Source organism: Zerene cesonia, chromosome 5 (assembly GCF_012273895.1).
Source record: "Zerene cesonia ecotype Mississippi chromosome 5, Zerene_cesonia_1.1, whole genome shotgun sequence".
Lineage (NCBI taxonomy): Eukaryota > Metazoa > Arthropoda > Insecta > Lepidoptera > Pieridae > Zerene > Zerene cesonia.
The window spans coordinates 1,208,482-1,220,388 of NC_052106.1; the positions used below are offsets into that span (position 1 = coordinate 1,208,482).

The 11,907-nt window shown below is 35.3% G+C and overlaps 1 protein-coding gene across 1 annotated transcript in view; it reads left to right on the forward strand.

Annotated features, from left to right (window-relative positions):
• LOC119839968 (S-adenosylmethionine decarboxylase proenzyme) overlaps window positions 1-11,907 on the forward strand; it is a 26,951-nt gene that overhangs the window by 12,900 nt on the left and 2,144 nt on the right. Inside the window, exons 3-5 of the mRNA XM_038366436.1 lie at window positions 8,231-8,432; window positions 11,063-11,159; window positions 11,738-11,901. Of these exons, the coding sequence (XP_038222364.1) occupies window positions 8,231-8,432; window positions 11,063-11,159; window positions 11,738-11,901 (463 nt within the window). The remainder of the gene's footprint in view (window positions 1-8,230; window positions 8,433-11,062; window positions 11,160-11,737; window positions 11,902-11,907) is intronic.

The following is an 11,907-nucleotide window of genomic DNA, read 5'->3' on the forward strand; positions in this document are numbered from 1 at the left end:
ATATGTAAGTACTCGGTACGATGACATCACAGTACTCAATTTATCTAAGAATATTAATTGTCTCTTAAGAACCACAGGACAGTTCTTTGGCATTACATATGTAGAATTGTAAAATACACATGATTTTGAAATAGCAATAACAGAGTTTATTGCCGGCTCTTCTCTTTGTACCTAACTTGTTGCCGAACCGGTGGCAAATGTTGTTTAATGTTATAATGAATCAAAAGTGCTTCTTTTAGTAGTCTTATTGCATAAATAAATGTTTTAGTTTTCATACTACTTTTATTCGAGTGTTGGCAACTGAGCTGGTGCATAAACTGATAGTAAATGACTAGTACCGCCCATGAGCAATTGCAGAGCCTTTACGTTCCTGCAAATGTATTTGCCAACATTAGTGCGTAAGGAATAAGGTGAGGATTGACGAAGGAAATAAAGTATAGGACTGGGAAGTGTATGGTAATGAATATGTCCCTCTGGCGCCCCCACTCACCGAAAGAAACACAGTAGTATTGACATGCAGCTATTCGGATCTTCTTTGGGGTTTAGGTACCTTCCCCGGTGCGAGCTGGCCCCATTCGTGCCGAATCGCGCTCGTCCGTCACTTCCCAAGACACAATAATTTCCGTAGAAACCGCAAAAACGCTTGGCACCGATTGCTTTTATTTTTGGAACAGATTTTTTATGCATCTAAACTATATCTATTGTGGTTTTTAATAAATTTGTTATGCATCGCAGTGACTTTCATCTTTATCTCACATTCAGTCATGTATGTAATTAAGTAACTGTTTCTCTCCTAGCCGACCTAGTCTTAATTTTTAGGTTTTTCTCAATCAAACTTCAGTTGCAATATTCTTGTGGTCTTTATTAGTTAGTGTATTGTAATCGAATTTGGTTCTAAAGACAGAAATTGCTTTTAAGAAACGTCTCATCAACTTTTTACCAAGCATATTAATTTGATACGAATACATGTCCTATACTGCGATCTCATCTCCTGTATAAACAATATACGCTAATCTGTTGTAAAGAAACACATTGCCCATAAAGTGCAGTCAACGTCATTTATCATTACAGTAAATTGGACGTAATAAATGTACAGTCGCGCAGAGTCGCAGCTGCTGAATACACGATGATGTAGCAGGTACCTACGCGCTATTTATGTTCCCCTGGAAGACGTTCAAACACGTAATGCATTATATAATTGTGACGGAGGAACACGTCAGCCAATCGGTCAATGATAAAGGGTCGTTGATCTTGTTTACGCGACTGTACGAAATGATGAACGGGCTCGCTCTTCTCTTAGGTATCTAGGGGTCATGTATATAGTATACATATGTTTAAAGAGTATCAACCTGTATACGAAAAATACATTCGTTGTAAAGTGCAGTAGTAATTACTCCCTTTAAAATCGTGGAGAGCGCATGAACGATATAATGCGATTCCAAGACTACTATTATATTTAACTCGAGACGACTTGATGTTGAGAAATTTTTGAGAAATTTTGAAAGAATAGAAAAAATTTGATCACGAGGCAGGATTCGAACCTGCGTATCTTGCCTAACCGTAGCAACGCCTAGCCTCTCGGCCACCCGTGATCCTGCCACAGTAATCAAATTTCTTCTACTCTTTCGGTTTCATGTGCCTAAGGGGCACCCCACGCCATCTATTGAGATGATTAAGAACCATCACAACCAATACGAAACATTATTTCAATGATTACAATATTGTATCGATGGAACGCGGCCTTTGTTAAATTTAATTTTTAGTTTTATAGCATTGAAATGCTTTATAAATGAGAAATTTTGAAAGAATAGAAAAAATTTGATGACTTGATGTTGTGATTTTCCTTTCTTATTATAAAGTTGTGAAATTAAATAGTAGTACAGTTTGAAAAAATACAAGCAGCAATATGACAAAAAAACAATTGTTTATTAAAATTTTCAGTCGCTAAATACCATAAACACATTTTAAGCTTTAAATTGAGTTTGTGGTGAGTTGCCATGATATACCGCAAACGTAATTTAGCAAAATTCATTAGCTCTTAGGTAACCAAAACCACAAATATATTATTAAATCATAACAATGTTACAATCATAATATTAACCAAATCAACCACACGCAACAAATTACGTTCCCAAACTTCGCTTCTAAAAATAAACGCCCTCAGAGCCCGTAAGCAAAAATATTCTGGAAGCGAGAATGGGCACTGTCTCGACGATTTTAACCCTGTGGCTAAGTAGCTAGGGTAAGGTCAAGGTGGAGCGCGCGCATGCGCGGACGAGGCGACCACAATGGCCCGAGGTGTGCTTCTGTGGTCGTATAGGTTTTGTGGATATGCGAAACTGCGAAATCGACACGTCTAACTCACACAGCGTGTTTCGCATAGAATGCTAATTTTATTTAGTTGCCAATTGCGACAATAGTGTTGAAATCGGTCAAATACTTTTCCATGTCGCTTTGATATTTATATAACTAAGTAATTGACTGTTTTTTATGAGCCCATTAAATCATAATTGATAATTCTAATAGACTCTTCCTAAACATTATGTTCTTAAATAGAAAACGTAATAGGCTCAAGCATATAATATCTTCTACACATCTCATATTGGACAATATTATTTTGCACTTACAAACTACACTTTAAAAAATCTATTAGATCTCTTACAATAACCTCGATAAACATAATTTCACAAGCAAACTGACTAGACTTGTAAACTCATACCTTGATATTCACACTTCAACTATAGTTTAGCTCTGCCAAGGTGAATCGAGTTCGCGACGAGAATTTAACTTCAGCCGTTACGTTACTATTTGTTATAAAAATGGTTAAAAACTCACAAAACACACGTACATAGCTTAATTAACTAAATCATCTCACTCTTCTCGTCTTACATATACAGAGTGTACGCAAGGAAATTATTTAATGATGGCTAGCCTAATCAGGATAATTAGAAAAACTAATGAAGTTATTGCATTTTCATCAATCTTTCCTCTTTTCTTGATAAGTGTAAAAAGTTTGAATTAAATCTGTCCGTTTTAAGCGGATCTTCATTAAATCGAGAGAATCGGTTACAAACGAACATACAGATGAAGTTATAGAAGATGTAGAAGTGAATAAAAGCGTAGAAAAACATATCTACTATATAAAAATAAGTCGGGTTTTCCTTCCTGACGCTATAACTCCAGAACGCACGAACCGATTTCCACGGTTTTGCATTCGTTGGAAAGGTCTTGGGCGTCGTGAGGTTTATAGCAAAGAAAATTCCGGAAAAATTTCAACAGAAAAGCGGGAAAAACGAAGCCATCTGGTGGCGAAACGGAGTTCGCGGGGTTTGCTAGTCACTTGTATGAATTATTATCGAAAATAGGAACCTCAGTAATCGAAATTCAAATTCGTTTCAAGAATGCCCTTCGGTCTAGCATCGCGCGTTTGAAAAAACGAATCAATATATCAATATATCAGGATCGGGATGTCTGGAGGAGACTTAAATTTAAAAAAAAACGCGAAGCGATTGCATTCCCAAGACTTCGTCAATTTGTGAAGAGTAAATATCAGATTAGGTTATTATGTAAGGTCATTAATGGGTTTATAATAGAAATACCATTACAATGAAACTCGTTTAAGCATCATGAGCAAGCAGAAAGTGTGTCATTTTCAACTGACTTCAAAAAAGGAGGTGGTAATCGATTAGGGTGTATTTTTTCTTGTGTTTGTTACCTCGTAACTAAAATAAAAGTAATTAAAGAAGACAACAGTTTCAAATTGATTGCGCTGTCCATAAATTATTTTTCCATTTACTTGACTTATCTAGTCTTTCATAAACGCATATTTTTTGTATGCTTAAAGGTGTGATTAAATTATGTAAAATGTATTTAAAATAAACATGCTTGAATTCTAGTCATAGACACAACCGGCACAAGCAAAAGAAACCGAATCAAATTCAATAGAAGCATTTGAATAGGCTACGTTAACCTTGAAGTGTTTAACAGCCGAGGTCATTGCTGTTTGTAATCTTATGTAGGTGATGTATTCGTACCATGTTTTTGTTTTTGTTGCTGTCCCAGAACTGTTGTTTGATTGATGCGTTGTGATTAGAAAATTTCCATTCATATGCCTGAGATCTCTGTGGTATGGTTCTCCTTTTACCAAGAGTTGGGTTTTCTAAAGTTATATAATATTTGTCCAGCCCAAAGTTTATACATGAAGATGTCTTCATAATGCTTACAATTCAATGCAAGTGTTTCTGTCTTTCTTTTCGCATTCAAACACCGTAACGATAATCACGAAATAGTTCTCAACACCAAACGGTACGTGTCTGTGACCTGTCTGCATTAGTTACAATCAGATATTGCAATAAGTATAAATAAACGTTCTGTTTTGCCAACTCCTTCCTAAGATCACCTCATGGGAGGAAACGTGACTTCCGCGCTCAGTAGAAGTATATATGATACAGAAATGATTTGATAAGAGTGGAGACGATTGGGAAGTAACAATATTATGTAATATATTGATAGCAGCGTATATTATGATTACATCATGCTCAATTTTTTTGTTAATAATTTGTTATAAAATTAACCACATTATGTAAACTATTGGGTTATTAATCATAAATTGTAAGTATTTAACGTGGTTATAGACACATGGTCAGAGTTAAAGTTTAAAAGATAACTGTAAAATTGTCATACCGTTTTCCATTTAGTAAATTTAAATTAAAAAGAACCTCAACTTTACTTCGGAAAGTAATCTTTGAGATTAGTGAATGCATCCTTAGAAATCCCACTATCCTCCTTCCTTTCCTTCTAATATTATAAATGCGAAAGTTTGTAAGGATGTGTGTGTGTGTTTGTTGCTCTTTGACATAAAAACTATTGAACCAATTGCAATGAAATTTGGTACGTAGACAGCTGGACAGCTGGTATAACATATAGGCAACTTTTTATCTCGATATTCCTACGGGATACGGATTTACGCGGGTGAAACCGCGGGGAGCAGCTAGTTTTATTTATAAACACAATCGTAAATCAAATTCAAAAAAGCGTCCAGTAATCAGTGTCAATCCACAACGATCGTACATAAACGGGTCGTTGATTGTTACATAACACCACTTGTAACAAATAACAATCAATGTCAATAAAGTCTGATGGATTCAGGCTCTGGTGACGTGTTATCGGGAACTTCTAGAAGCTACAATGTATTGCCAGTGTTTCTGTGTCGACGGTTTCAATTGACAGAGCTGAATGGAAACGCTATAGTTTATATGAGAACTTCCGATGGGGTGTCTGATATGTCCCTGACTTTGATAAGTAATTTTTATGTTTCTGTAGGTAATTGGTCTTTGGTCTTCTTGTGTCCCTTATAACCTATCTTCCTCCAAGAGATCTAAACAAATATTTGAAGGCCTTTTAGTCCATTTTGGTAACTACAATATTAATAGAATGGAGACTTTTTATTTACCGAGGAGTCCCGATAATCGACTTATTCAAATAACATCAAGTTACCGTGGAAACGTCGCTTCCTTATACTTGCGTGTGTAAAAATGTAGAAATATTAAGTAAATTACACGCACATATTTTATTAATTCTTTTTTTATAATCTTTCTTTATTGCCTCATTACTAAACTTGTAAATGTGTGAACGCTTTCACTCTAAATCCTGAGGTTGTCACTATAAACGTGGAAGCACGGGTCCTATGCGTTTGTTATCCCGATGTACTCGTCCTTTATCTAAAATATGTATGGATACCCTTTGCGAGTTTCGATACATTAAATAATTTTTTTTTTTCGATCCATGTATGACTGATGTCTGAACTAAAGTGACATTAGACCAAAAATTACGACTCAACATAGATTACTGAACTTACCTATTCTAATGGAAACATTTCTAATTATACACCAGCCATCATAACAGAACGTGTATGATTTATAAATACATACACGAACACGCGTCGCGTATACATTGCATTATTAAGTTCTGTACAAGCACTAATGCATTTATTGAAAATCAGTTCGGAATATTCAATACGGGAAATTGTTATGCAAGTTCGCTTTCTGTCCAAGAAAATTGGCCTAATGCGATTACACGCTCCAGTGATAGAGCTATGACCGAGTTTCTTGTGCTGGAAGGGATGTGAACGGGATGAAATGAATGAATGAATAAGTTCATCCCGTGCATCACCCTTACGGGTTCTAGAATATATGGGCATGCTTTGAATAAGTGCACCTGCCGGTATCTCACAGTCTGGGTTTGGCACGTAGCTCTAATAATGTAATAATAATGGTAATCATAACACCAAAATATACCGAAGAGCTATTTGTTTGTAGTTATAGTAACTTTTGAATTTATTTTAAGGTGCCAGTGGGTCTAGGTGTATTGGTTATACACCTAAATATGTAACGAGATTTCGAAGGTTTTGTATCGAAAATGTCAATAATTTATAAATTTCTTAAATTAAATTTTCGAAGTTGCGAGAATTTTACTCTGTTAGCGTCTTTTAAAACATGAAATGATGTAATCAGAGTAACTGAAAGTGGCTGCGTCTCTCCGTATAAGCGTGACTCTTGGCCGGTGCCTAAATATACTATAGTCAATGTATAATTAGTACATAAATCACAGGTCTGATAGACAGGTGTACGAGTAGTGGCGGGCATGTTACAATGCTATCGATCGGCGCCTGCGCGTTTCGCGTGTTGTGAGTTGTGACGCAGTACGTTCAACGTTGTTTACAACTAGGGGTGACCACTGTGGGGTTTCGATTTGATATCATGGCTAGGCTGTAACGTGAAAGAGAGGATAGAGGATTCGAATCTGTGCTCAAAAGTATGGGAGGAAATGTCTTTTATTATTTTCTTAGGTGAAGACATTATAATGCATTTCGCTCTGATTTTTTATTTTAAATTTATCATTATCAGTACTTGATGATATATATGTATATCTGTTTTCTTCGTGGTATCCTCCTTTACTAACCAAATGTACATTGTCCCAAGTTTTATTAGTCAAGTACTATTAAATAAAATTATAGAAAATTAAGTTAGAACTTGTCGCAATTTTCAGTCAGACAAAATAAACAGATTATAATAACGTCATCCCATTTAATTTGTAGATGTGGTTTCATCAATGAGCCTGCCTTGTAAGGTAAACAGTTTTATCTAGATTCGAGAGTAAACAAGAGTGTTTAAATAGTTAAGATAGCTTTCTGCCAAGAACACAAGGTCAGGGTTTTAATAATGGATTTTATATACTGTATAAAAATTCAGTAATTATAACGGTGAACCGTACCGAAAACCGAACCGAATTATTTATTAATATTTGATATAGCATGTGTCAAGAAATTTTTGCTAGACACACAGAAAAATTTCCGATTTATTTCTTTCTAGTAAAACAGCAACTTAAATGAATTGTTTTTTGAAAAGCATTTTAGGAATAATGCAAATAAAATTCTAATAACACCTATATTAATATTTCTGTTATGTTATATTTATGTTACGATAATTTAATCTTATATGGAACAACGATATAAAATTTGTCAAATGGTAACATCGTCCTCTTCATAAAAACAATTTAAGTTGTGCATATTGATATATGTTAAATAAAAATAAAACGTTAGTTTTAATAAGGTTTTGCATAATACATGCCATCATATACAAAATATATTGGACATAATATTGACAGAAGTGGGTCACTGGATATAGGTGCTTTGTCCAGTAACCTCTATTATAATCCCACTTCCCTAATCATATTATAAATATGCACATGTTGTATACATATTATAATTAGCTATAGATATTCATATCACAGACACCGATAAAAATAAGTAAGCACATTGAACTAGTATTTCCTAATAGTTTATTCTTTTGTCTCTTCCTTGAATAACTATTGTATTTTTTATTGTGACTATCAGTATACGAATAAAAATAAAATAAACATATACAAATAGCTTTGTAACGATTTTATCTTGTTAAAATATATTCTTGGACTATAACATAGCTATAAATGGTTTGGTAAATAAGCATACTGTACTAGGAAGAATTAACATTTATTGTACGAACTATTCGGTACGGTAGAAAAGAGAGTGCACTCATTAAATTTCATGAAATAATTGTCAATTTATCGAAATGTGAAATGTTTGCATATTCCGAATTCTTTTTTACCTGGAATGAAAGGTATTATATTTTGGGTTTTCATATTAAAATATCTTTTGATAATATTTCTATATAATTTCACCGTTTTGTTCCAGTGAGAGCAGCATGTTCGTATCGAACAGGCGCTGGATACTGAAGACGTGCGGCAAGACGACCCCCCTCCGGTGCGTGCGCGCAGTGCTCGCGCTCGCGTACGAGACTGCGGGCCACACGCGCGTGCAGAATGTGTTCTACTCGCGAAGGGAGTTCGCTAGGCCCGAGGCACAGTTGAAGCCGCACGATAACTTTGATTCTGAGGTGAGATAGATTGGCTTCTTTTTTGTTCATGTAATAGTGGCCTGAACTGGTGGTGCATCCCCATCCTAAGCGATCACCACCGCCCATGAACATTTGCGGAGTTAGGGCAGCTGCGATTGCGTTGGCAGTTTTTAAGATATAAAGGATAAGCAAAGGGTTGATGACGGGAAAACGGGAAGGGACTGGGAAGGGTGAGGAAAAATTAGGTGTTTACACAAGTTTTTTAACCGACGTTCCCAAAATCGAAGAAGGATAATACTCAATTCTATTGTGATTCTTTTTATGTTTGATAGGAAATAAATAATACCTCGCTTCCCGGAACGTCGGTGAACTTTCCTACAGCAGAATTATTTTCATTACTACAAAATTTAATGTGATGATTTGAAATAGTTTCGGAATATTGATATGTACTTTTCGTAATATGACTTCAAACTGAAAATAAATAAAATGCAAAACAAGCTGATTCACAACTATGCCACTACTGTGTGAAGTTCTACCTGATTTATACTTGTTGATTTCTATTAATGATTATGGTAATTGCAAACCAAAGGGATGTTTATTGAAAGACAAGCTGTGTTATTGCGGTATCGAGCTAGCCGCGAACAATGTAAGAACGAACTCATGTCTAATCATAGAACAGTACTCGGGAGTTTATGATCCCCTTGTATATGAATTCTCATTCCCGGTCCCTCATTTAACATTACATACATATTACATTAAATATTTTTATTAAAGAGTAATCGCTTTAGTATTTCTCTTCTATTATCCAGTATCCACCACTGGGCTGATTTTCACAAAATTCTATATGGCGATAGCAGATATGTTTTCATGTACGACAGGGAAATAAAAAAGTCACGAAGATGGCATTAAATAGGTAATGGGAAAATAAAACAGAGGTTTCTAATAGGTGGTGTGGTAATGAAGGTGTTTTGCTAAAGTACTGCTAAGCTGACGAGATATACGCATCCAAAGTCCAATTAATTATTTTTAATAAAAGCACAGATAACATAATGTTATGCTTGATAAAACTGTTCGTTATTCGCCTTTCAATTCGGCTCGCTATTCGCATGAATGTGTAAATGCACCAAGCGTTATGATATACTTAGCCAAGTAGCGTACCTTAACGCACCATAATTAAAAGAGTTAGAAGAGATTAAAATACATGTGGATGATTGGAAAATAAACGAACGATAGATACAAAACTTTTTTTTGCAAATTTACATTGCAATGACGGAAATATCAATAAACTAATAAATTTTAAAACATTAAAATGAATACTTAAGAAGACAAAGAATGTAAGAAATTATGACGAATAAGTTACAAAATATTGCATACAATTATTGAATGAGTTATAAATTATTATGTCACTAAGCAATTTGTAAATGATAACAAGTTTCCTCTTATTAATCAATCTTAACAGTTTTCCCCCACGTGCAGTGTCGGGAAGTTTTTATTCATTAAAAACAAAAGCATTTTCCTCGTATATTATATTATAATCATTTCACTTTGCTTATAGGAAAATAAGTTTGTGGTTGTTAATAGTAGAATAAGTAAAAACGAATGACTTATAGCGTTATAATAGAACTATTTAGTTTTTAAACATGTCAAACAGAAAGCTAAAGAAAATAAACTCAATTCTCCTAAATAATTTATTTGAATAAAGTACATCTATTATAATAATACTCTATTATAATTAAAATACGCAGTGTAGTACCAGTGAATCGACACCCGTATCAAATAAAAGTTATACATTGATGACACTGTGCCATTTGCTTCCGAGAAAGGGGCTTGAATGAGATGTTGTTCATATCATTCCGATGAATTTCCGGAACGAATGCGATAAACAAAGAAATTTAACATTGATATCTCGACTCTCGGACGCAAGAGTTAAAGCTGAACTTTGTTTGGCGAGCGTGTATGGTTGATGTAAGGCTAATTTTTTAAATTACTATGGACATTTTTCCGGGTACTATCTACAATGTTGTTATATTGTTTGTAGGGCAGAATTTTCGGAATGTTGAAAGAAGGAATGACGAAACTTTTCGACTCCTGTATAGAAGGAAATGTTATAATGGTGCTATTTTAGGGAAAATTGCTTTGACGACCTTTAACGACATCGTGTTCTGTATATTCCTATTGCTTTTGAGAGAAGTAATAAGCGAAAGTTTTACTTGGAAATTTGTGAGAAAGACCGGTGGCCTGCAAGCTTGTTCTCACCCTTCTCCGTCCATAAATTTCTTCCCTCCGGCTATCCTTTCCTTATCCCTTAACAGCTGCCAACGTATTTGTAGAGGCTCTACGACTGCAAATATTCATAGGCTGTGGTAAACTCTTAACATCGCGCGAATCACCAGCTCTGGTTTACGCTGTAACATAAATTTTCTTATATATAAAATTGCCGTGTCACAATGCTAGTCACCAAATTCCTCGGGAACGGCTGGACCTATTCTTATGAAGTTGGGTATGTCTGAGAATCGGCCAACATCTATTTTTCATACCCCTAAATGATAAGACTAAGGCAGAACAGCGTTTGCTGCTAGCTAGTAATATATATATATACGAGAAATAGGCAACCAAAAATAGCCTTTATACATATTAACCTTTAAGTGTGAATTATGTTCGCATTGCAGGTAGAACTTCTGGACTCTTTCTTCGGCGACGGCCGCGCTTACATCATGGGTCCAGAGAAAGACTGTTGGTATCTGTACACACTGCTGCCGCTAGAAGGTGAGCGAATAAATTCATATTGTTATTCTTTTTTATGTTTTAACAATATATTGCCTTATTAAGCTACTTGAAACTCACATTTCTATTAGCTTTTTATTTGCGTACCGATAAACCTTTAAAATTTCACCCGCAGGCATGGCATTGACTCACTTGAATACCCATTTATTACTAATTAACATCATACATAAACACCCATACACACATTCTTTTCTTTATATTATTATATAAGGTTATGCACAAGTAATTATATAAAGTGATACTTAGAACTATATTTACAGAATGTACTAATCAAATAAAATATAATTGTATTAATATATATAATTGTATTGTGTATTGTACAGTTGTTATATTAGTCTATGGCCAATATACGAAAGCGGTCCGCTCCGGCTTCGCCCGTGGAACATATATAGCCTATAGCCTTCCTCATTAAATTAGCTGTCTAACATTGAAAGAATTTTTCAAATCGGACTAGTAGTTCCTGAGATAAGTGTATTCAAACAAACAAAAAAAAAACACTTCAGCTTTATAATATTAGTATAGGTTATTGTTAATGGTGTATCCGGAATGGTGCCCCGTAGGCACGGTGGCGGCGCTGGAGCAGGAGCGCGAGGTGCGCGAGGTGCGCTCGGCGCGGCCGGCCGAGCCCGACCAGACCATCGAGCTGCTCATGTCCGACCTGGACCCCGACGTCATGGACATATTCACGCGCAAGCGCTCGCCCACCGCCGACCACGCCACCAGGGTGCGT